Genomic DNA, 25007 nt, shown 5'->3' on the forward strand with positions numbered 1-25007 from the left:
TACTGGTAACTAATGACTGATCATCATCAGGTATACTGTGAGCGAGCCTCCGTCCACTCAGGCTGATACCCCAATTTAGCTCCATTAAGATCGAATCCCGTCCCATCGCCCGCATCGAAGCCGCTCTCATACGCACCATAGCTGATCAACTCGATGTTCTCCAACTTAGCACCCGCATCCGTCTGCGCCCACAGGCTGAGGCCAATGGTGTTCTTGTCGCGGTTGTTGATAATACCAGGTGGTATGGGAAACGTTGTTTGCGGCCCCAAATAGGGAACATATTTGCCATATTGGTATCCATTGATGAAGAGCTGGATGCGCACCGGGTCGACGGTCGACGGTGAGGTGAATTGGATACCGAGAGGAACGTCATAGTTCTTGGGAAGGTCAAGGGTGAAGGTGGTCAGGTAAAATGCGACTCCTATTGCTCTTGGTTAGATGCAGATAACAACGGGCAGCGACATCAAGGATATTGATGCTTACCTGACTTGTTCAGTCCATCGAGCGGAGATCCATCCGTCCAGCCGTCCGATGACTTCGCCTTGTATCCTGGTAGATGCCAACCTTGACGCTCGGCGAGCAAGCCGCCTTCGTTCATGGGTGCTCTCACAGGGTCAAGCTCATATGCTCCTATTGTCACAAAGAGAACAATGTTCTTAGTCTAGTGCGACGGAGAGAAGGGGCCCAGTGGAGTCCTTACCAGCGGCACCTCCAGCGTTGCCTTGGATCTTCCAGCTCGTGAATGAACCGCCATTGAGTGTTGCTCCGAGAAGTCCTCGAGGGTTCTCCACGCCATCACCGGTAGACGTCTCGTCATGTCCGGTGTAGTCGATCTGGGTAAAGAAATTAACCATGTGGGTCTAAGCTAGCGTATCTGCGTGCTAACTTACCACAACTGTCAGCAGATTATCGGTCTGCTTCAAGGTATGGTTGGAGAAGCTGATAACTACGTTAGACGACGTTTCGTCGGCATCACCTGGAAGCGAGGCCACAAGATCCCCGTTCAGCCAGACATTCCAACCAAAGGCCAGACCTCCTTGCGCAGTCAAGTTTGCTCCGGTCACGTTGGCACCATTGAATCGACCGCGATAGATCTTGATGCCAGTATAATAGCCATAGTCGGAGGCAAACAAAACAGGCAAACTGAGTGGATCGACTGGACTCAGCGTTGTAGTCTTGTTGCACACCGTCCACTTGGAGTCATCATAGGAAGACTGGGTCTCGGGCAAGGAGTCGCGAACTTTCCATCCGGTCAAACTGGGGAGCGAAATGGTGCTGGTATCGGCGCCACCAATCGATCCCACAAGGCTCCCATAATCTGTTTTCTTGACGGTGATCTCCTTACCGTTCCATTTGACAGTCTTTGCGGAAGACCCAGCGAATACTTCCACGGTTGTGGCGTTGTCGTTGTCTCCAACCAAATCCACAACGCTTCCAGAGATACCCACAGTGCGGACTAGGTATGGGCCCAGCACAAATATCTGCTGTTCCGCTGTCACATAAGGGTCTGTTGTGGTAGGTGGTGCCCAGAATCGGAATGCCGTCTCCGTCTCCAGGAGATAGAAAATGGCGCCATTTGAGAACTTCACAACGCTGCTACCACTGCCTTGAGTGTAAGTGTATGAGGTAATAGTACGATTACCTGAACTGCTAGTCAGGTTCACCGATTCACCATATTCCTCGAAGGTCAGATTAGTCGTGTTCTTGAAGGCAAACGACACCTCCTGTCCAGAGCGTGCATAGAGCACGACAACATCAGTGTCCCCAAAGGTGCCGTATGTCGCGATGTCGGTTGACACATACAAGAGCGTGTTATGACCGAGTGGGTAATCAGTCGAGATCACCTTGCTTTGCCTGCCTTGCAGATTGATATTAGGTAAGGTGATCGCCCCCGCAGAAGTATTCACATTCAGGGAGAACGTGATGTCTGTCTGCGAGGATGTGGTAGCCTGTTGCACGACATAGAATCCGGCGGTCGTGTTGGGGTTTCGAAGCACCCATGTGTATGCTGAGGTGGTCGATGTGTAAGTGGTGCCATTCCCTTCCATTTCGACTCTCAGCAAGCCAGAAGACACTCGAGTGAACAGACCAACGAGCTTCGTCTGACTGAGCTTGTCTCTGATTTGTCTAGTCTCTCTAAGAGGAGCGCTGTAGTCGTCTACAGCAGGTAAGTATGGCTTTGCCTGCGGAACCTAACGGGAGTACTTACATGAAGTATACACCACAGGTGCAGCTAGATGGCCCCAATTTGTACCCCCGTACAGCATGTACAGGTTCTGGAGGGTGACCCGCTGACCAATATTGTTCTTGTAGTACACATCCGCAAATTGTGGACTCAGCTCACTCGTGCACTGATCGTAGAAAGAGTCGGCGCCCCAGGCAGAGAACCAGCCACCTTCGAACTCAGGCAAATATTCGGGCTGCGTGTAGCTGGTGTTTTGGAACCATTGATAATAGTTCCGTACGACTGAAAATCCTGTGGAAGGGTTGGTGCAACTGAGCCCTCCCGGGTACGAGTCTAAGCCATAGACGTTGACCGCACCACCCACATCCTCATAGTCTGTCGACCAACTTCGAGATCGCTGGCCTTTCTCGTTGCTAGTGAAGGGAACGTCCACGCCAGCAGCTCGAAATGCCTCCTCAATCTGCTCCATATACTCGACCAAGGTATTGGTCGCAGAATGCGTGGTCTCCTGAAGTTCATTCTCGATCTGGTTGAGGATGACTGGCCCACCGTTTGTGATGGAGTTTTCCGCAATGATCTTACCAATACGCTCAATCCAGGGAGTCCATGCCTGGTGATATGTCGCATCGCTCGTTCGCAATTTACCACCGCTTCCGTCGCTCAGGTATAGAGCTAGACCACCTCCGTTGAATTCAGCATTGCAGTAGGGCCCAGCACTGGTATAAGGTCAGCAATTCCCGAGGACACGGAGAGTAACTATGTCTAACCGTGCGATGATGTAGATTCCGGCCTCTTGGGCATAGTCAAATAAGCGCTGGATATTATGTGCTCCGGTTTCAAAGTCATATGTCCCATTGATTGGAGAGTGATAGTCCCAGAAGAAATATAGACTATGTGACAGCCGTCAGAAGTCATGGGTCTGGAAGAGCTCTTGGATATTCACATTGCACAAACCTAACAGTGTTGAAGCCATGAGCGCGCATCTTCTGAAAGACATCAAGCCACATTTCCGGAACGGGCAATCGGGGATAATGGAACTCTCCGGAATAGACAAACAAGCGATTGCCATTGACGGTCAGACTATAAGGGTCCCAGGCGACCAGATCTGTCAGACCATCTGTAGTCGCCCGGATCTGGGCGACCAAGATGGCCCAGCACGAGAGTATGAACTGAAGCTTCATGGTATTATCGCCCACGCGCAATATTTTCTTAGTATCTATGCCGTATCCTCACATTATATATCATCGGCGATTGAACTGCCCAGCCGGTTAAAGAATCATGGGTTTGACACCATTTCGCGCTATTAACCACGCGAGAAAACGGCAAACAGTACATGGAGTTAAGTGGCGTAAAATGTTCATGCAGAAATGGCACGCATATGCAGGTTCAATAACTCCAAGTGCCATGGGGCCTGCCCCTATGCGGGTGGATTGGTGGAATAATACTATTAATTATTCAATCGGGCCAATTCTACCCCGATACTCATCACGTCAGGAGAGGAGAGACCGGGGATATTCCCGGCGGGATTGCGGGGTAAGCAATGGGATTTGGTAATATACTCCCTTTTTCTTTTAGGTTCTCTGAAAGACAGGGTACCGTTTTGACATTGTACATAGTGTTTATGATTCAGCATGTGCGCTTCACACTGGACAAAACCTGAAGATGCAGATTCAGATAACAGACTTAGCTTTCGGCTTCCCCGCTAATATCGGGCAGAAGATCTCCGACCTCCTCTGCGTTTCCAAAGCTACTTGCAGAGATCAGGTGCAGCTGTGAACATCTTTTCTACACATATAGCTGTCCTTCTTTCAGTGTGCCATGTCACCATTGTGCAATGATGGTGGCGCGTAGAAGAAAGCTGAGCTACCAGCCGCACTTGGTGGAGACCAGATCGAATTCCACATTACTCAGTGGAGTGGAAAAGCAGACACCAACAACATTCTGTTGGGGATCTGAGGGATAAGCTCTCTCTCTCTCTCCCCTTGCCAAAACAAGTGATGGTCGAATGAAAGAAAATGGGTGGTCGGAGAGCTTGCTTGCCACACGGCAAGTATTGAGAATTCTTATGAGCTTTACATGCTGGCACCTATTTGTGTAGGTGCACCATCAGGCATATGATCGAACAACTACTTCCCGATCGGGATCGACAGTGGAACCCAAATTGTGCAGTGTGCACAGCCAAAGCATATAGCAGGGACAGTGGAAAGCGCATCAAAGTTTGCACGGAAGCACACCCCTTTTTGGGGCAAACCTCGGCAGCAGCTTATCGGAGCTTATCACTAATCGGTCCAGCCGCCCCACGGCAAGTTTTTCCGCCGCCGCCCTGCCTTTCTTTAAGCCTTCTGGAATTCCGCCCTTTTGTTGTAGGCGATCCTTCATGCATAGACCATCATAGACTGTGTCGTTTTCTTTCTGTACATATTCCTTCGTTTGATCTTAATTTTTTTTTTCTTTTTTTGCTCTCAGAATCTCCATATGGAGGCCATTCGCTCGTTGGCGAGCTCCCTTTGGGAGTCCGTCACTTTCTGGAAAGCTGCTGCCATCTTCTTCGTTTTGCTCAACCTGAAGACTCTCCCCATGATTTGGCATGTACGTCGCATTCGGACCCTTTGCATACCTTTATTATTTGAATGTCGATTTGCTGACAGCCCCAGGTCCGCGTGTACCGCTACTTCTTCAAGCATGGCTACCTCATCACCCCTGCCGTCGAACAGCCCGCCCGTCCCTGCACTGAGGTTCTCGAGCCCGTCAGCATCTACTCTCGCGCCCCCATCATGGAACTCGACTTCAACATGCACAAATCCAACTCGACCTACTTCTCCGATCTCGATGTCTCCCGTACCGCTCTCATGTCCAGTATCGTCGTGAAGGGAGCTGCGCTCCTGGAAAAGCGTCTGCAGGAACAAGGAAAAAAGGGTTTCTTGGGTTTCATTCTGGGCAGCGTCTACACTACCTTCAAGAGAGAGATTCCCGCATACGCCAAGTACGAGGTCAAGTCGCATGTGGCCAGTTTCGACCAGAAGTGGATCTACATCGTCACCTACTTTCTGAAGCCGGGCAAGGGAAAGAAGGGCCAGGATGATCCCGAGGCGCTGAAGAAGAGACTCTACGCTGTGTCCATCAGCAAGTACGTTCTGAAGAAGGGCCGCTACACCGTTCCTCCCAAGGATGCCTTCGAGGCTGCGGGGTACACTCCGTTCCTCTTCCCCACGGCTGCTAATGGCCATGCTACTGGCGCTGAGAATGGTCATGCCAACGGAGATGCCGTTCAGCGTAAGGAGACCGCTGCTGCCAATGGTACCTCGGATGAGTGGGAGCGTTTGAAGGCCGAGATTGATCGGGGCATGACTGTTGTGGAGCCGATTGTTGAGCAGGAGGATAGGCTCCTGGAGGACTATGTTCACAAGATGACCAAGCCTGGCTTTGCCTAGAGGATTGATATGTTTGTATTTGATAGACCGTTATAGATAGAACTCAGTTCACTGCGAAGGATAGAGCGATAGATCAGCACTTAATACATATTCAGATCACGATTATCATGCTCCCTCTCAGGATTATTCTTGGTCAACTTCAACATTTAGCATCTGTTGGGCAATGCGGAGACTAGCCGCAATAGGTTAGCCCGCTACCCGATCCAGGAACCAACAGCATTGCATGCAGCAAGGTCAACAAAGCGGTGTCTGAATCTATCCCTCGCAGGGTTGTTAATTCATTACTCGACCATTGTAAGACTCATGAAGCACCTAAGACCTCAAACCTCTCCGATTGATGGATTTCGATGATATAGCGCTTGCGCAGTTTGAAAGATTGAGGAAAGAATGGGTGAAACGCTGTTCAAAATCCGCCAGCGGCATCTGCGAACTGGCCAACAAGTACCGCAACCGCGATGATTGCTTGCTTCGGTCGATGCACAGCGGATCGTTCAACTTTATTTTGCGTATACACTGGGAGGATGATGGCGATGACTGGCTCATTCGGTTTCCGCTTCCAGGGAAATCCATGTTCCCGGAAGAGAAAGTTCGCGGAGAAGCCATTCTTATGACATATATCGCAGACAACACGACCATTCCCGTTCCCCGAGTGATTGCCTTCGGGACAGCAGACGAGAATCCTACAGGTCTGGGTCCCTTCATTATTATGACCTGGGTCGAAGGGAGGAAGATGTCGGAACTACTCCGGACAAGTGATTCATCCGACAAGGAGGAAACCCTCAACCCAGATATCGACGAGGAGGCGCTCAAGGCGCTGTACGGGCAAATGGCACAGGTCTTGCTGGAACTGTGGAAACTCGACTTCGATTGCATTGGTAGCCTGGCTAACAACGAAGTGACTGGCAAGCCACAAGTGACCAAACGGCCCTTAACCCTCGCTATGAACGAGCTGGTCCGGACATGCGGGCTGACTGACCTTGATCCACCGAGAACCTATAACAGCTCCACAGACTACATTGTCTCGCTTCTCGAGTTGCAGTCAAAGAATCTTCAACAACAAAGAAACAGTATCTATGATTCCACAGATTGTCGTGAGAAATACGCTTGTCGTCATCTGATGAAAGCGTCAGCACTGAACTTTCTGTCCCTTGAAGATAATTATGGACCCTTCAAGTTATTCTGCGATGATCTATGCCCTGGCAACGTTCTGGTGAATGACTCCCTTCAGATCACCGGCATTATTGATTGGGAATTCTGTTATGCGGCTCCGGCCCAATTTGCCGGCAGTATCCCGTGGTGGCTACTTCTGGAGCGACCACATCGGATCATCTACAACTCTGGCGTAAAGGCGTTCTTCGAGAAGTTTTTACCGAAAGCAGACCTCTTCTTGCAGTGCATGGAGGCGAAAGAGACAGTGTTGGGGATTGACCCTTCTGATCATAATCTGTCAGTACGAATGCGCCGGTCAATTCAGGACAGAAGCGCGTGGTTCAATATGGCATGTCGCATTGTACCGTCAGTCGATATGATATACTGGGACTTATTGGATGAATACTGCTGGGGCCCTCGCAAGTCAATTGCGGAGAGGGTATACAACACTACCACCACCCCTGAGATGCATAAGGCTCGTGAGGACTTCGTCAAGGCCAAGATAGAACAACTGCAGCAATATTATGCAGAGCTCGGAGATGAGACCGTTGTCTCCTACGAGGAAGAACAGACCAGTGAAATGGAAGGCTTCATACAGGAATATAAAGTGAGTTGTAACGGAACTCTATATGTCATACTCTTTCTAACCACGAATATAGAAACCTCAACTGGTAAAGAGCGGGAGCCTGTTCCTAGCAACTGTCTTGGGTATCACAGCCCTGGCATTTACCGCGGCGCGTATTATGATGAGACAAAGTCGTGTGTGATGGGGTTTCACAACGAGTATCTTCTTTGCTTTTCCGTGGACAAAATTGCAGGGCCACCCTGGACATTCAGTGAATAATATGTCTCAGGTCCGGTGGGGTCAACTACGACCCTGCGTGATGACTAGTAACTTTATATAGCTTATCAGATCTGCAAGTGAATAACAGTCTACATCGCTGGGCCCACTGACATGTGCTAAAGAAGAGGATACTCTATATGACAACCTTGTACAGTGTTCAGATAGAGTTACCTGAGTTGGTTGTTCTTGTCGTTCCTTCCTAAGATTGAGATCATCAACACACAACCACATGATACCCACTTCAATCCGACACTTCTCTCACGCACTAACTAGTTCCATCTACAAATTATTTATGAGTTCCATGCTTATCAAAAGTACTAAAAGCAGATATTATTCTCGAGTATTAAGCTCAGGTATCAAACAACTATCACTCGCATCCATCAACTAACATATTACCACAGCCATTAAACTTCATCATCGTCAAAGAGCCCCGGGGCAGATACTACACGTCTACCAACAGCTATACTATAATCCAGCGCCGATCATTTCTCATTATACTCCTGCGGGTGGCCCTCCGCGTGCCCTTCCGCCAGGTTCTCCGCATGCTCATAGAATCTGGGCAGTGGCTCCAGCTTCTGCCGAAGTACCCAGACGCGGAAATGCCACCATGCATTCTTCAATTGGTAGGATGCGTGCTTGCGTGTCGAGACCGAAAATACTTGATCAAGCTCTTCCAGTGTAAGTTCTATCTAACGTTAGCTCTGACCATTGACCATGGAAAAACGCGCACTTACCCTTAGTCTCTGGCACGAACAGTAGGACTAGGAACCATCCAATCACACACCACGCGGCATACCACCCGAATGCACCCTGAGGCTTGAATGCTCTTAGGAGCATAGGCCAGGTGAACGACAGAATAAAGTTGAAACACCATGTTGTCGCAGTGGCCCATGACATGCCAACCTCACGCACCTGCAGTGGGAATGCTTCGGCAGAATAGGTAAATGGCACAGGTCCTTCACCCGGGGAATAGAATACCTCGAACAGATACATGCCCGTTGTGACCATGGCCACCCGCTTCTTACTGGTTGAGTCCTCCGGCTCAATCCAGAACGAGAACCCAGTCCAGAGAAGCCAGATGGCTAGGAATGGAAAAGTGAAGAGCAGCAGGTTCCGGCGGCCCCACGTGTCAATAGTGAAGAATGCGGGGAGTGCAAAAACCCAATTCAAGATCCCTGTTCCCATGCTGGCCAATAGGGCTTGCTGGATACTATATCCGGAATCAACGAAAATGGTTGTGGAATAATAAGCTATCACATTCACCCCACAGAATTGTTGCAGAAACATGACAATCCAGCTAGCAAGCGTGGCGCGACGATTGCGTGGGATCGTAAAGAGCTCGAGGAACATGGAGAAGAAGTTCTTCCCGGTGTTGACTTTCCGTTCCAGCTCCACCTGGACGTACGCGTAGTACAAGTCTCGGGCCGCCTGCAGATCAGTGGGGCGGAGCGTGCGGAAAGACTTGAAAGCCTGGTGAATTCGGTTGTGTTGAATAAGCCACCGAGGGGACTCCGGGCAGAAATAGACTTGCGCGCAGACAACAAGGGGCAGGACCACGGTTGATCCGAGCATAAGACGCCACGAGAGATCCCTCGATACGCCCATGAAAGCAACGCCCATGATATTACCAAGCATAATGCCGAATGCTGTCCACATCTGCCACATCATAACAAGGGCACCTCGGATGGGGGCCGGGGAACATTCAGCCGCATACACGGGCACGGTCGATGATTTGGAACCAATACCAAGGCCAAGGACAAACCGTGCAATGAAGAGGTTAACCCAGGAATTAGCCACGCCTTCCCAGATGGAAGCCACTGCTGCAATGAAGCAAGACCAGAAGATTGTCCCACGTCGCGCCAGGTATCTGTTCATAGGCTCGGTGAGCCAACAACCGAGAATTGCACACGCTAGATAGGGAGCGCCAACGACAAGCCCGGTAAGGTAATCTTGCATTTGTTCCGAAAACCGGGGTGCAGTGATCCCAAGTTCCTGCTGGTTGTCAGTATGGGCCACTTGAGTATGAAGACGAGAGAGTACTTACATCAAGATAGATCGCCTGGGCGCCATTGTTGACAGTCTCATCCATACCTTGTACAGCGGCTGCAAGAGAGCACATGGCTTTATAGAAGCATCGTTAGCATTGGGATGAGAAAGGTCATGACAGGTAGTACTGATATAAGCACCTACATGCCATGAAGTAAAGTTGCCAAGGTTGCGACCATTTATGCGTCTGTTCCCGCCGGAGGGTCTCCTTGTCCGCCTCGGTCAGGTCAGGGAGGTCCAATGCGCCCTGCGGATTTTGTGAGATCAAGGCGCCCTTGCGGAATTCGTCCAAGTGGGCTTCGAGACCGTACTGGCGACAGAAGCGCTCCACGTCGTCGAGGAGTTGCTCTCGCGGCACGCCTGCCAAGGGGTTTTCAAATACGGCGTTAAGACCACCCGAGCGTCCTTCGATATCGAAGACATCGTGTCGTTGCTGTGGCTTTTCAGCGTGCTCAACGCTGGCAGGGCTTTCGTCCTTGTGAACGGCCTTCGCCGTGACCCCTTCTCCGTCCATGGTGAGAGGTCAACTAGACACAGGATGCCCACAAAGTAAACGCGCTTAGATTCTTGCGGACCAGGTATCAAATCACACTTCAGCGGGGAGGGTGGTTCAAGTAATGGAGAGGAACCGGAAGGCCGATACCTTAAACTTTCTACGCGACTGTGGCTTGGAGGCCAACAAGAACATACTTCAGTCGCAAGACTTGGGGCTTGGGCGGCTTGACAATCACCTTTTCACGTTTCAGAGTCAATCAAAGTCCTCCGGGGTGGTGGGAGAGACCACGGCCATTTATCAAATCTCACCCGAGAGCCTTGTCCTCGGGGGTGGATCCCGTCAGTGCATTTGCCGAATGACGACGAGACATCGACTTGGCCAAAACGGCGCATGGGCACAGAGTTCGACTAATCGTTGAGTTCTTTGATGCGGCATCTACCGACCGCTACGCGTGTGCCAACCAGGCGGCATCTGGTTGGATAGGAAATACTTTGACCATAAGGCTCCGTTACATCCTAGTCGATGTGGACACAAAGAACTGGTTTGGATTGGTCACTTTAGATCAGGATGGCCCTTTTTCATGCCGTCATTCGAGGATTGCATCAAAGGTGGCCGGTCTCCGCAAAGGAGGGGATGAGGGGAACAACCGAAGCCGGCGTCTGTGGTTGCGGTCGGGCGCCGGCATGACATGACCCCAGATAGGTATGAGGACATGGGGGATACCAGAGTCAACCATGGATAAGGTCAGTTGTACATGGACGATTGAATAGCGTGAAAGCAGATCCCCGGCTGGGGAAACCCCACGGGGATTGGTAGGCCAGTCCAGATGGACGGGATGCAGCAATGGTCAGGCCACGAGACAGCCGTGGGTCTGTCTAACCCAACTTCGGTTGCTTACAAGAGATATGATTTGAGTGGAATCCCACGCTACGGAAAGCTAACGTGAGCCGGTCGGGGGTTAGTTGAAGCTAGGGAAATTAATCGATTGCCTGTCACATTCTTGTTACCATTGTTAGGTTCTTACACGCCGGGATTTCCTAATGCGGTGAGTAATTGGCCTCAGGCCCCCACTGGTGGCCACGTGATCTCCAGCGTTTGGTGATGCCCCAATCCAACCGCCTACAGGTTGCCCGACATCAGGATCAGGAGTTGTACTCGTCCTGAGGGAAATAACTCTTTTGACTTCATGGGTCATTGGTTGCTTGTGTCGCATTGGCTCCCTTGGCGGTGTTCCATCTGATCCAGAGCAACGTAGGTGGCGGCCGATCTATCCGACGTGGCGCTGCCGGCCAAAGCTACCAAAGCTTCCAACACGGCTCCTGGTGCTTGCAGATGACCGCGCCCAGCCCTTGGCTCCTCCAATCGCTGCCACTCGCTCGCAAGCCTTCCTGAGTCAAACAGAAACAGAGCGGTCGGGGTAATCCGGCAGGGAGGCATGGTCTGACAGCCTCTCCCTCATCTTCCTCATCACATGGAAGACAGTATAGTAGTACCTTGCACTGACGCCTACTTCAGCCTTAAGGCTCAGATATGAGCATTCCTACTTGTCCTAGAGCCGCTGAGACGTCCATGCATCAGTCCACGTGTTCTGAGAGGTGGTACGCCTAATTGGGCATCCTGCAATGAGCCAAATTGGATATCCAGACGGCTGTCAGAATGAGAGACCACGCTAGATACAAGCGAAATGTATGGATTGCGGGGGAAAGGGTGGAGAAATGGGGGGGGGGGGGGGGAATACGCTGCCAATTACCCTCCTTGCGACCTAGAACTCAGGCCCAAGCGATTTCGTGCGGGTGCGCTTTGCAGCATACCGTCGAGGGCTACGGAGTAGGAAAGCAGTTATACACGTGGTAGTGAGCCCTGACATTTCCGTGCTGTCTCGAGATATACAAGTCGCATAATATCTCGTATTGCTGAGCAAGGAGGTGGGCTTACACAACCAGGGCGAAGATCATTACCCGCCTTGGGTGGTCCTATACATCCCATTTCCGATGATTGGGTGAACAATTAGCAGGACTGTTACATCCAGATTGCACCAATAAGGGTGTTAGGCCTCCCAAACCGAGTGAGCAGCTAGAGTCGGATAACACAAAATCAAGACTGTTTTGTTTTTATTCATGCTTGGACATTATATGCCAGTCTTACCTGGTTATAGCCCACGCGCGGAAGGGGTTACACACGACGTGAAGCCGGCTAGTGTCAGCTACGTCGTCTACTTTCAGCCACCATGAAGATAAGCAAGTAACTATTTTCGCCAAGTTGCACGCCAGTAAGCCACTTGGATCTTTGACTTTCCACAGACTTCTCCTGAAGTAATGCGGTGGATCACCCTTTTTCCGGCCGCAGCCACTGCCGGAGGGGACAGTGCGCAAGGAAACAGCACTGGCAGTGTTCACGTTGGGACCATGGCACTGAGAACGGCATCGCAGGTACGGATACAATATCTACTCCCTTATGCTCTGAGCTTAATTCTCGTATTTCGGAGAGACCTTATTCTTGGTCGGTCGCGGCTTACTCCAGTTTTGGGAGCGGTTTTTAGGCGTGACAGGCTGGTCGTGAAGTAATCGTACAGTAGCCTGTATAGTGTGTGCAACTAACCTAGATACCAGGGTTGGATATCGCATATATGACAGCAACAAGAAGTCTAAACTACGGATTTTGATCCAAGAATCTGAAACTTGAATTTGACATTGAGTGACTGAGATAATAGCATCATCTGTGAAATGGAGCAACTTTCTGAAACCTCGGCATGGGACGAGGAAAGTGCTTGGAAGGAGAAAGCATGCGACCGGCTTATACAACGCCAATTATTATCTGCTTCCTACTCTTTTGGGGCCGAACGCAAACTTCAGGTGAAACTGGGTGTGACCATAATCGATATACTTTCAGCACGAGTGGTGGCCTAGATTCAACTAGAGCCTCAAGCAGGAAATTGCCGCAAAGAGGGAGATCATTGTAGGCGGTATGATCGCCTCCTAAATTCCATTTGTTATGAGTGTGACATGCGTTTTGCCTGCAGTTGGATGTCGATCCATGCCGGATTGTTTCAATGACAGGTCCAGAACCCAGTTTGGGTGGATCACTGATCTAACTTTGCAAATTCGCAGGGGGCCAGTGAAACCACTCTGAAAAGGTTTCATGAAGTGATTTAGCGAAAGACTATCATCGTGTTTATGGTACAATTTATTCCGACTCAAGTCTGCTTTTCATTGCTATTTTTCCCGATGATCAGTACATATGTGATTTCACTCAGCTCATGAAATGTCGGTCAAGGTGTATACAGGATGGCAATGCGTTGACAGGATGTCGCATCGACTTCTCGACCAGCTTGCTACGACGGAGACTACTACTCATTGCTGACTAGCCTAGTTTAAGAACGGGACTTCCATGGTTCATCGTTGATCCATATACACTCATTGGTGGGATCTAGTGACCAGAAAGTTGAGCAAGCACGGCCAGAGTTCTTGTGTCCGGGTAGTGCAACGCAAGATCTTGGTCGCTCAGTTACGTGGCGTCGGGCACTCTGGGAATAGCGTCATATGACGCATCGCACATTTCACGATACAATCTGATATCAATTCGAGAGGTCAATGTGGTTTCCTAACAAGGTCGTTGTTTCTGATCCCGAGCGAGGTAACGATTGACCATGTCAGAACATATCTATCGACCATGCGTTCTCTTTTTCGCATTTGATATGGACGCATTCGAGTGATTAGGATATTCGATTCCAGTACCCTGTGCAGTCTCTTAGCGTCACAACAATGTCTTCCTCAAAACTTTGGCTTTACGCTTCATCCCGCCTCCGAGATCCCACCGTCACAGACGAGGTCTTCAGCAAATGGTACCAGGAACATCATGTCCCCGATGTCCTAAAGACAGGCTCCGTGACAAAAGGAGAATTCTTCCGAGCTCTAGGGCCCCAGAAACAGTTTCGCTGGCTTGCCGCATACGACTGCGACGATTTAGATTTCATGGAGCCGGAAAATTTCGCCCGCATCCCGAAAACACACAGCATGTTGGGCACGACCAAGTCGTGTTTAGAAATTGCTGAATTTGACACAAGAATCTTCCAGCAACTCTTCATACTAAAGAACGGGGAGGGGAATGAGAAGGGGAATACTGGTATGTATGCCAACTTGTTTACGTCTACGTACATCATTGCTAATCAACCAATGTATGCATAGGCCCCGACCGTTATCTATTAACCTGTACCTTTCACTGCGACGACAATGATTACGAGGCGCTCGAGCGCCGCTGCATCGATGGGGACATTCTACATGCTTTTCCGGGGTCGCGATGGCTGAAGATCTCGAGACCGTTCGAGGACGAGGATACTTATCTCGGGTTCATGATTGTGCAGGCGCTCGGGGAGGTTGAGCCGAAGGATTTGCTCTGTTTGGAGGATAACTGGCGGTCGTATTTGGCGGAGACGCTGGGGCTGGAGAGGCAGTTCTTGCGGCCACATTTGTGGGAGCTTTTGAGGAGGTGTGAGAATGGTTCGTAGATGTGGTGGGATCCTTTGAAGCTGGGATTTGTTGGGTTTGATGATGCTTCAACTATATATCTCGAGGTGGAGATGCTTTACATATCCTTGGTAGAACTCGGAGGATTAAGAAAGGTGCATTATATATAATAGGGAAGAATGGCGTTGAAGAAAGAATATATCGGTTTTGCGTACTCCGTAGATATTTTCTATTTTTACTATTTGAGCCCAATGGGTGGTCACACAAGCTTACACTAACTGACAATCAAATTGAGGTTATTTGTGATACACTGAACAGCAACTGGAGCCAATTAGACATGCAGCTAGTGTGCTATGGATTATATGAGGGTATGCTGACGGTGATGACGCTATTCGTGGCACGAAACGGGTAGCACTGATGTGCAGGTGTGCGGCATTGATGGAGATACGACAACGTCTTGAACTACGAGAAATATTTCCTACTGGCATTATCAATGTCATCAGTGCAGTCTTATCATCTTCAGATAGACTTTGATCTCTGCCCAAAAGTCCTCTTCTTGGTGATATGGAGAAAGGGTGTCCCACCACATGGACTGCAAACCACACCATGTATTTACACCCCACCCCTCAATCAAAATCATCTTCACCCGGCTCTTAAATAGCGTGTCTACCTCGTTCCGGGTGATGGCTTAGTTCACGGCTCAACCGGCTTTTGCCCAATACAAACGACCCTAGTAGCCACCACGGCAGCGCCAGCCGCAGCTTCCAGCGATGCTTGGTGAACGATCTGAGCGAATTCTTTCGCTTCATCTACCTTGCCCTTCCTGGCAAGTGTCCGGGCAGTTTCCTCGCAAGTCACGATATATCCCTCGCAGTCGGCCTTGAGATATTGCTTCAAATTTTCATATCGATCAATGCTCGTTCTTTTCAGTCCCTCTTGGTCAAAACTCTGCGGAAGACGACCAATCCATTCCTGCCGTTCGCCGGTATTCCAAAAACGAGAGAGGTATCCCAACGCTTCAACCTTGAGTTCGGGCCTGGCTTTGAAGATCTTTGCCTCCTGGATGTTCAAATCATCCCATTGGATCCATCCTCCGGGCTTTAGCATGCGGGTGATCTTGTGAATGATTGATGAGGGATCGCCATTCTGAATGACTGGTAGGAGTAGTCGCAGATGTACGAGATCGAACTGTCCCACTAACTCTTCTGGTAGGTCTTCGAAGATATTCCACTGCCGCAAGGTGATATTTGGTGGGAGCCACTCCACCGGGGGCGCCATGTCGAGGGTGAGATCGAACCCGTCGAGGGTCGCATCGGGAAGCTCCTTCGCCAGGTCTATGAGCCAGATCGCTGTGCCTGTGGCTACATCTGCGATGCGGGGATTTGGGGTTTGCAAGGACTCCCGAATGGTCGGGTGGATGTTGAAGCCGAGGTGCTCTTTCCAGAAGTGAAATATTCCATTGAGTCGAAATGCGGCTGCGGTTTCGTTACCAAGGCCGTAGCCGACGTCGTCGGTAACGCGATAGTCAAGCTCGGTTTTGGGTGAAGCCATAATAGTACTAGGTTCCTTTGATCCTTGCACGTTGAGGAGTGGTCTGGTTAGCAGGGGTTCGGGGCGAAGGTCAATGATGCGGTGGCTGGGGGATGCGCGCCGATCAGTGTGCCCGACTTTGGCAGATGAAGGCCACTAATGCACCCGCTCCCAATATAATCACACGCAAGCTTACTTGTTTCATCAGCGGTGAGTATCTAGAGGTTCACGATATGTCAAGTGTTCAGCGACAGACTCGATCTCATAAAGTTCGCGCCCTATACGGGTTACAGCACCTCCCAACCCCAAAAAAGACAGGTTGCGCCCAGTCCTGCATTTTAGTATTTTCTTCTCTGGTGCTTCTTTCCCCAACTTCTGACGGACACGACCAAACGTGCTAAACGCTCCATGATCCGTTGTTAGCTATGACTTCCAGAAGGTTAGATGTGCGAGTGATACAACACCATCTGCCTACGGCTTAGGACAGGGTTCGGGTGATTATTCCGACGTGGGGACAATATGTGTGTGAAGACTGAAGTGTCTTTACACCCTTACTCCGATCTCTGAAGGTAGAGAGCCTTGCAAGAAATCAACACCGCAGCCTTGATCATTCTCAGAGATTGAAGAATTATGTCCAGCGGGCGCAGATTCTGTCAATGATCAAGTTGAACGTCCAGGAGTTCACCATGCGTGTCATGCGATGCAGGCGCTCAGATTGTCCAGAACCCGTCACAACATATACTATTCCTCTGGCAGTTTCACTGGATGGTGGAGCTCCACTAGACGTTAACCGAAATATCACATCTGAACCAGGGACGGGAGCAAGTCATGCTCCGACGGTTTTCTTCCGGCGCGACGAATAACAAGGGCGGATGGTTTGTGCGTCATCGGCTCGGGGATGGCAGTGGAAAGCATCCACAACTGCCCGAATTTGAGCCTTCAGTGGCCGAGGAAGACGGAGGATCTGACTAAGCGGCAGTTTTGAACCGGATGTGCAGCAATCATTGCCGTTTCAAGACGTAAAGAAGCTATACGCAACCACTTCTGTTTTGCACTGCGCCTCGCCTCGCGCACACATTGCTTCGGTTCAGGTCTGCTTCGGAAACACAATTTTAGGTGTATTCGGCGGCCCGTGCTTCTATTCTTTGCATAACTCCACCGTTGCAGGGGAAAATTCGGACACCGCGGAGCCCGGACAAGATCACAACCAGACAAACCCTGCCATATTCCACGCAACAACAGCCTCCCGTAATCTAGGTCATTGAAGAGATTACGAATCACTACACAGATAGAGTGTCAATGACAGTGACTAAAAATCAGCCCTGGCCTTGGCTTGCCAGATGAAACCACTGAGCCACCATCCAGAATCGGCGGAAGCAACAGCCAAGGCGCGAAGAATACCCCAGACCCGCGGACGCTGTCCGGATCCCTGATCTGATAACGTCAGACGCTCCATGTGTACTAATTGCATGACAATGATTCGTGATGCGTGTCGATCATCCACCTTCCAGGGTCAAGTTCCCTGAGCTTCTATCCTCCGCTGCGGATCCACGTACGCGGCGCCAAGAAGCTTCCATTGCCCAGCCGGCATCTCGGAGTCCCTCTAGGGTTTCCAATTGCCGCCAGGGTACGTGATGACGAGTCCCCTGACAGTTGAGATATCAGATATCTTTACTAGGGAGTCGGTTACGGCTCACAGGGTAGCCTGACGGCCACGCCAGTATGGGACTGGATGACGCGGCTATAGAAGAGGCATCAACAATGTCGAGCATAAATATCATGACCATCAGCCACGACTCGAAGGCCATCAACAGCACGATCGCAGCTCAATCACCTCGTTCACTCAAATAGCTTCATCATGCATGTCTCCAAGCTCCTCACTCTCACCGCGGCCACTCTGGCTTTCGCCCACCCCGGCGAGAAACATGACCATGAGGCCGTCAAGCGGGAGATTCGCCTTCGCGATGCCCTTGCTGAGCAGGCCAGACATGGTGTCAATGCTTGCTCCAACAGCCACCAGGCTAGACAGGTTCAACAGCGCTCCGTCTCCCGCCGCGCTAACACTGCCCGTGAGCTGCGCTCCAAGAGGGGCGTGACTGCTGGTAAGCAGGCCTGAACTGGCAAACCGTGATTGCATCGTCTAACCATAGATAGCTCCCCACAAGTTCCGCCGGAACCTCGCGGCTCTCGAAAAGTGGGAAGCCATCAACCACAACAAGACCGGACTCCTTGACTACTCCCCCCAGACCTCCGAGGCCGACATCTTCGGCGCCAACACCAGCTCCATCCTCACTCCCACCATCACTGATGGCCCCTACTACGTCTGGGGTGAAGTGATCCGTCAGAACGTCAAGGAGGATAAGTACTGTGATGGTGTCGACCTCTTCCTCGAGGTGCAGTACATCGATGTCAACACTTGCCTGCCTGTGCAGGGTGCTCTGGTCGACATCTGGAACGCCAACGCTACCGGTGTTTACAGGTATGGTGCTTTTTTTATCCTATCATCTGATCAGAGCTAAGTATGTAGTGGTATCTCCACCAGTGGCAACTACGCCGCCGACGGTTGGGACTCGACCTTCCTCCGTGGTATTCAAGAGACCGATGAGGATGGTGTTGTTACCTTCCAGACCATCTTCCCCGGTCACTACGACGGCCGCGCCATCCACACCCATCTCCTGACCCACCTTAACTCCACCATCAACCGCAACAACGGCACCCTTCAAGTGGGCACTGGCAGCGTCGCCCACATCGGCCAGCTCTTCTGGAACGAGGTCCTGCGTACCGCTATTGAGAACACCTACCCCTACACCACCAACACCCAAGATATTACTAGCAATGCCGACGACATGTGGAGTGTCGAGCAGGCCTCCAGCGCCTACGACCCCTTCCCGGAGTTCCTGTACCTCGGTGACAGCATCGAGGACGGTTTGTTCGCCTGGATCCAGATCGGTATCAACACCACTGCCGACTACACCGACAACTCCTACTACAGCATTGCTGCTTACTACGATGAGAACGGCGGTCACGAGAACTCGGACAGCGCTGCCATGGGTGGTGGCTCTGGTGGTGGTGGTGCTCCTTCGGGTTCCATGTCCATGTCCGGTGCTATGCCCTCTTCTACCAGTGCTTGAGGATTCTGAAAATCGCTAAGCGTGCGTCTACGGGACGGGATTTACTTTCTACTGTACAACATTTTTCTCATATATGTATTGAGTGGTTAGACAATAGACTACTTACTAGTCTTAAATCAAACGTTGGGAATACTATACCCCATCTCCGATATCGAACAGCCTCTTCCCTCCTAGATGATGTAAATCTCGTTCTATATCATAACACAGAGTATGGATTGCAATGCGTCCACCCGATCAGCCCCTTTCACCGAGACTACCCTCGGCAAGAGTGAGCCCGGAACTATGACCCGCCGCCGATAGAACCACCAAAGCGCCCCTAAAATCTGACAGCGTGCTCCATCTGACCGACTATCAGCAGCTGCTGTGCAACGTCAACGCCCAGACCCGTGCAAATTGCAACAAATCCTGTCCATCAATTCTCTAGCCACGTATGCTAAGCTTTTGTGCTAGTAAGCACTATGGCGTTAGTCGAAGCTTGGACAAGAGGCACCATGACTGAACCTGCTGCACGGGGCGCGGCCAACAATCCGGAAAATCCCTCAGATCCCTGTCGAGCCCCCTTCAGCCCTATCGGGAGGGAGGATGCATCCCTGTTAGGGGCCAGACGGGCTGATAGCGTCATTTCAGCCTGCACGATGACCTACTAAACTGCGACAGTCCATGTCTCGAAGAGTAATTTCCTCCGGCGCGTGCTCACCTGATTCTTAGCGGGCTAGCTCGGCGTGCTGGGTTCTTTCACTTTTCCTCTACAACTATCCGCTTCCTTCGGCGAAGATGGTCACAGTGGTATCCTTAAAACATTCATGATGGCTCCGCGAATTCACATTCAAGTCAATCAACAATCAGGGAGAAATTGTACGTCGTCAGATTATGCAGAGGTACTCTCAGCAAGCAGCAGCCATGTCATCACAGACGGTCACCTTGACGGCAATGTCATTGTATCGATGCCAGGCAATGAGACTGCCAGTTCATCGCAACAATTACTCGTCGAAGTGACCTTTGAAGGTAAATTTCCCATTGAAGAAATTATTCTCCGGTTTTAACCCGCTATACCAGGTCATCTATCAACAGCAGTCAATCTGAATGTCTCAACACAGCTGCTGCGACTCGCAAAGAATATCACAGTAAAATGACCTTGCGCCCTTCTCGATAAGATCTTTGTATTAACTCAGTTCAGCTCCTCCGAGCATCTGATGTGTGCGAACTGGCACAACAAAACACTGCCAACACTTCACGGACCCTCCTACACCCCTTCCACTTCAACATCCCCCGAACCGCCAACTCCGTCTCGTCCGACGAATATGACACCACTCTCCTACCCCCATCTCTCTCCTTCAAACCCATGCCAGTCTACAACTCCAACGATCTTATACTGCGCGGGCAAGGCCGCATAGAATACTTTCTCAAAGCCCGACTCTTCGACCACGAAGAATGCATCGCCGAGACTGAAGCGCCAGTAACGTTTGCACCGGCTCGAGAGTGTGCCCCTCCCATTTGCATTCCCGACTTTCCTGGCGAATATAACCTCGCATCGTCACGACGTGTTCGCGATAGACTACATCGCCGCGACCTATACTATCTGTCTGTGCAGACGGAGGAACCTGCCCCACTGTACCTAAATAATTCGGGAATGGTGTTTACGGTAGTTCCACTAAAATGGCAGTACCGCTGTCTGGATCCGTCGGAACAACACGCAAATGTCCACGGGATATATGCCAGCATCCAGACCTCTCTTCGCGCGACGACATTTGTTTCTGTGTCTCCGCAAGATCGACTCCCATTAGAGGGGGACGCCAACAAGTTGCTGGATTTCAAGCTTGTTGCGAATACGACAGGAACGGGTTGTACACAGGCGCGGAAGTTGCGTATCGCATCATGGGAGGACTGCGATCTTAACAATCAGGGTACGTGATGCGCTCTCAGTACATTTTACCACTCCTGACTTTGTATGATATGACAGACAAACCGACAACATACCAAGCAACTACCCCCCTGATCCTCAACTTCGACACGCCCGACTACCTCCCTCCTACGTTTACCCATCCGTACATCTCCCGACGGTACAGCCTCTCCATCTTCGTTTCGGTCGATGTAGATAACTCGAGGAGTGCGAATTTGCGACTGCGGGTTCCCGTGCAGGTGTCGTATGACCGGGGCGAATGTCCGTTAGAGTGTATGGATGACCCGTTCCCATTATATCCTGAAATACTTCCGCCCTATATCAAGTGAGGGTCAGGCGTACATTTCCGATTAATTTATAATCACACCAATAATGAGTTTTATATCATACTCGGCCGATGGAGTTGGGTTGCACTGGCATAGCGGAGTTTGCTGGCCCTCTTGCATTGACTGCAGATATAGTGTGTAGCTCATTAGACTAGCAGAGGAATCCAGGGTAGATACATCCGGATACCAGCGGCAATGGACGAATAGCACTGTTCACCTATGCATGAAGCATGTGTTGTAGGGTGATCCCGGAATCAACAACTGGCCCTACGGCTAATCGGCAAATCGGTGGCCATTTCACCATCGCATCGCTCAGCCCTATGCGGTGGTAGAAGCGGGGTAAGTGATTAATTGGGTATATGCCCCTTGACCCCTGTCGGGTGTAATTTCGGGGCTTCCACGGAGTAATGATGCATGTCCTTATCAGCCACTCATAATGGGCGCGTCGGGGTCTGTGGACTTTGTCCGTCACGATGCATGAGACACAAAAGCGGTTACGAAATCTCTACTAAAACCTCTGTCATCTTATGAACCATGCAGAAAGCAAGCCATATGGAAATCGTACATAGTTCAAAAATCATCTCACACATATCTCACATACTATCACATACTATCACATCATAACACATACAAAGTCTCATCCCAAATACAGACATGTAATCTACAACGACAGCACCAACTGCCTCAACTTCTCAAAGTCAGGAAGTCCCAACCCCGTCACCGGATCCCATCCGACCGTGGCATTCCAATGCGCCCACGGGATAATGCCCGCGCCCGCAACAGCCTCATCACTCTGCGGATCAATGCCATTGCACCCAATCGACTGTCCCGCCGTGACATCCGTCAGCGCCTTGTACCCCTTGCTGTACAGCAGGGGATTCAAGAAACCCAGCGTGGACTTGCCCGCCCGCAGACGAGCATCGTTCAACATGCCCACTAGCGCAGAGAACAGGGGACATGCGGCGGAAGTACCACCGGAGCCGTAGCGGGCGCCATAGAAGATAACTTCGTACCTGTGAACCTTGTTAGGTCCTATTCTTGTAGTATCATCGAAGAGGGGTGTGGGCTTACGAAGGCTCAAAGCTATGGGCCGAAACATCGGGGAATCCGCGACCGCTAAAGTTAGCGAATTGCGAGTAGTACTGCTTCGTCTCGTTGGTGATGTGATGCGCCAGGTAGTTCTGCACGGCTTCCTTCTGGAACCAGGCTCGCTCGAAGTAGTTGCTGAATCCGCCGGAACTGGCTTCCCAGGCGATCTCGGGAGCGTAGGACATGGTGCCTCCCACGGCGGTCACGTAGGGACAAGTGGCGGGGAAGATGGGATTGAATTGAGTGCTGTTAGTGCCGTCGGTAGTGCGGCAGCCGGATCCGATTCCTGCGCTGGTGTTAGCAAGTATGCTTTAGCGGAAGATGGTGGTGAGCAGTGTACCTTCGTCGCCGGATGACTCGAGGACACTGATGCCGCGGAGTCCGACGAGTCCGATCAGGTTGCAGACTCGCTTGGCGTAGTATTCCGGGACAGTCTGATCCGATTAGCATGTAGATCTCCAGAGAGAGATGTATGGTCTTACCTGTTCATCGTCACCGTAGGAGTTGGAAATCACTTGGGGCAGGGCCGAGTTGGGCTTGGAGAGGAGGTACTCGTAGTACTGAAGGTAAGGCTCATTCTCATTATCGGCGGCACTCGGCTCATCGGGGTCGGGAACGAAAGGACTACATTGTTAGCTTCAAGTCAAGTGCTGTCTTAGGAGTAATACTCACGGTTCGCCAGAAGTGATAAACTCCGTCACCGGCAGGGGATGGCCCACGCCGACGAGCAATTCCACATCGAGGTCAGCCTCGGTCAAGGAAGCCGTCGATTGGTTCTGGTCATTGATGCCGCCGTTGATCAGCTCCACGGAGAAGTTCTGAGACGGCAAGTTGAACAGTCTCTCGAACTTGGCAAGATCGGAATACGAGGCGGACTCGTTCAGAAAGCTGGCGAAGCCCAGCTTGCTTCCTGACGAGGCGCTGGGAGTGTAATTGCCAAAGTTGTACATCTCCTTCAGGCAGGATAACGTGATGAGATCGGCGCAGGACGAGCTGTTGGAGCGTTTGGCCACATGGCTGTCGACTTTCTGCGATCGCTGGGTCAGGCCAGCACTGGTCTTTTCCTTGCCGAAGAAGGTTGTCGGGGAGATGAGGTCGATCGAGTCGACCAGGTCATCCGGAATAGAGTACTCCGTTGTGCGCAATCTCTGGGAAGAGCCACTTTGGTAGTAAGCAAAGGTGGTGTTGAGAAGCTTGTTCACCTTGTCGACAGTGGTCGCAAAATTCACCAAGCTGCCCTGCCGGGCGATATGGGTGATGTTGGCGCTGCGCAACCAGCTGATCACGGCCTTGTCGCTGGCCACTGGGAACAGCGCGTCGACGTCCTCCTGATCCAGCCACTGGCCGTACTGCGACTCACCAGGTGTGGACAAGTCTTTCAGCTTGGATTCAAGCTGATCGAGGTTCTTCCGTGCCAGCGCGATCGACAGGCTTATCTGGTGGTCGGAGCCAGCATCTTCGAGATGGTGCCAGCCCGAGGGGACCGCGGCGAGCTTTTCATGAACAACCGCGTTGGTCGATGCGGCCAGAGAGCACAGCAGTGCTGTGTAAAGACCGGAGGAACGCATGCTGGAGAAATTAAGAGGGACAACAGACGAAGAGTTCGAATTGACCGCTAGGCCGGCGAGACGGACATTATAACTTTTCCAAGTCAGACAGAAGGGACGGGGGACTGGCCGCCCTTGCTTATCGGACGAGACAATGGCATCATTGCATGTCTCCAACTGCTAGCAGACTGGGTCAGTTCGGACCGGGAGGTACTGAAGAAAAGCTGATTTGTCAAGGGAATTCTGCAAATGCACCCCAGAGCGACTGGCGTCGGCTGTTGTGATAAGCAATGGGTCTCCAACCCTGATTCCCACCCGGAGTCCGACGGTGATCGTCGGAATTGAGTTGTTGCAACATGTTGCATGCAAACCACGCCATGCTGCCATTGATCTTGTAAGACAATTAATGGACAATGACTCAAACCCATTTAAAAGCACTGATCTCGCTTTTTCATGTCTTTCAGAGTATTTCCGACGCCTGATAAAACTGCCGTGGCGGAGGAATACCTTCGTTCTTTTCTTCTTCTAAGCGATGGCCCTAAATTAGCGCCGGCGAACAAGCATCGGTGCCTCCAGATCATCCACTCTAATGCCCGCTACTGTACCGTCGCTTCCAATAGTCGCTCTCTGGGACCGTGGGTCTGAACTCAGGTTACCAGCGGACAATTCTCGCGGCTTCTCTCGGCTGAGTCCCTCTTCCCCAACGATCCCTTGAGCTTACCGCTGTCGATGGCCTTCGCTCAACGTGGGGTGTCCAATATATCGTCGGGAATTGCCGATACCAACCCACATGCGCAGAACATTGAGTAAAACAAGACCGTAATATGAGTTGTCTTGGTGTTTTGTGAGAAGCTGCTAACTTCCCCAATA

The 25007-nt window shown here is 51.1% G+C and overlaps 10 protein-coding genes across 10 annotated transcripts; 6 read left to right on the forward strand and 4 right to left on the reverse strand.

Annotated features, from left to right (window-relative positions):
• Positions 1-26: 26 nt before the first annotated feature.
• Positions 27-3366, reverse strand: BO87DRAFT_382862 (glycoside hydrolase family 35 protein; the record flags this gene model as incomplete). Its single annotated transcript, XM_025624629.1, has 7 exons — positions 27-421; positions 484-630; positions 701-833; positions 891-2158; positions 2210-2901; positions 2953-3075; positions 3140-3366. The coding sequence occupies 7 exons, from the start codon at positions 3364-3366 to the stop codon at positions 27-29; spliced, it is 2985 nt and encodes a 994-aa protein (XP_025484360.1).
• A 1294-nt stretch (positions 3367-4660) lies between these two features.
• BO87DRAFT_421995 (acyl-CoA thioesterase) lies at positions 4661-5616 on the forward strand (the record flags this gene model as incomplete). Its single annotated transcript, XM_025627087.1, has 2 exons — positions 4661-4774; positions 4840-5616. 2 exons carry the CDS (start codon positions 4661-4663, stop codon positions 5614-5616), a joined length of 891 nt encoding a protein of 296 aa, XP_025484361.1.
• A 294-nt stretch (positions 5617-5910) lies between these two features.
• On the forward strand, positions 5911-7532 carry BO87DRAFT_455574 (phosphotransferase family protein; the record flags this gene model as incomplete). The annotated part of the gene is made up of 2 exons (XM_025628663.1): positions 5911-7372; positions 7425-7532. The coding sequence occupies exons 1-2, from the start codon at positions 5954-5956 to the stop codon at positions 7530-7532; spliced, it is 1527 nt and encodes a 508-aa protein (XP_025484362.1). The 5' UTR covers positions 5911-5953.
• Positions 7533-8044: 512 nt separating this feature from the next.
• BO87DRAFT_134360 (sugar porter family MFS transporter) lies at positions 8045-10407 on the reverse strand. Its single transcript, XM_025618071.1, has 4 exons — positions 9800-10407; positions 9654-9730; positions 8344-9601; positions 8045-8294 (listed from the first exon to the last, which is right to left on the reverse strand). Exons 1-4 carry the CDS (start codon positions 10167-10169, stop codon positions 8092-8094), a joined length of 1908 nt encoding a protein of 635 aa, XP_025484363.1. The 5' UTR covers positions 10170-10407; the 3' UTR covers positions 8045-8091.
• A 3505-nt stretch (positions 10408-13912) lies between these two features.
• On the forward strand, positions 13913-14655 carry BO87DRAFT_421998 (uncharacterized protein; the record flags this gene model as incomplete). Its single annotated transcript, XM_025627088.1, has 2 exons — positions 13913-14273; positions 14336-14655. 2 exons carry the CDS (start codon positions 13913-13915, stop codon positions 14653-14655), a joined length of 681 nt encoding a protein of 226 aa, XP_025484364.1.
• Positions 14656-15261: 606 nt separating this feature from the next.
• BO87DRAFT_350436 (class I SAM-dependent methyltransferase) lies at positions 15262-16165 on the reverse strand (the record flags this gene model as incomplete). Its single annotated transcript, XM_025621073.1, has 1 exon — positions 15262-16165. The coding sequence occupies one exon, from the start codon at positions 16163-16165 to the stop codon at positions 15308-15310; it is 858 nt and encodes a 285-aa protein (XP_025484365.1). The 3' UTR covers positions 15262-15307.
• Positions 16166-16379: 214 nt separating this feature from the next.
• On the forward strand, positions 16380-17644 carry BO87DRAFT_403652 (uncharacterized protein). The gene is made up of 4 exons (XM_025625793.1): positions 16380-16929; positions 17143-17235; positions 17312-17401; positions 17465-17644. Exons 1-4 carry the CDS (start codon positions 16845-16847, stop codon positions 17575-17577), a joined length of 381 nt encoding a protein of 126 aa, XP_025484366.1. The 5' UTR covers positions 16380-16844; the 3' UTR covers positions 17578-17644.
• A 202-nt stretch (positions 17645-17846) lies between these two features.
• On the forward strand, positions 17847-19275 carry BO87DRAFT_350437 (intradiol ring-cleavage dioxygenase; the record flags this gene model as incomplete). Its single annotated transcript, XM_025621074.1, has 3 exons — positions 17847-18246; positions 18299-18623; positions 18672-19275. Exons 1-3 carry the CDS (start codon positions 18003-18005, stop codon positions 19273-19275), a joined length of 1173 nt encoding a protein of 390 aa, XP_025484367.1. The 5' UTR covers positions 17847-18002.
• A 763-nt stretch (positions 19276-20038) lies between these two features.
• Positions 20039-21615, forward strand: BO87DRAFT_372941 (uncharacterized protein). The gene is made up of 4 exons (XM_025622412.1): positions 20039-20280; positions 20332-20399; positions 20453-21179; positions 21236-21615. The coding sequence occupies exons 1-4, from the start codon at positions 20082-20084 to the stop codon at positions 21502-21504; spliced, it is 1263 nt and encodes a 420-aa protein (XP_025484368.1). The 5' UTR covers positions 20039-20081; the 3' UTR covers positions 21505-21615.
• A 454-nt stretch (positions 21616-22069) lies between these two features.
• On the reverse strand, positions 22070-24479 carry BO87DRAFT_350444 (S53 family peptidase). Its single transcript, XM_025621075.1, has 5 exons — positions 23263-24479; positions 23073-23214; positions 22931-23024; positions 22573-22876; positions 22070-22514 (listed from the first exon to the last, which is right to left on the reverse strand). Exons 1-5 carry the CDS (start codon positions 24156-24158, stop codon positions 22163-22165), a joined length of 1788 nt encoding a protein of 595 aa, XP_025484369.1. The 5' UTR covers positions 24159-24479; the 3' UTR covers positions 22070-22162.
• Positions 24480-25007: the final 528 nt, after the last annotated feature.

This window comes from Aspergillus neoniger (genome assembly GCF_003184625.1).
Source record: "Aspergillus neoniger CBS 115656 unplaced genomic scaffold BO87scaffold_3, whole genome shotgun sequence".
Taxonomy (NCBI): Eukaryota; Fungi; Ascomycota; class Eurotiomycetes; order Eurotiales; family Aspergillaceae; genus Aspergillus; species Aspergillus neoniger.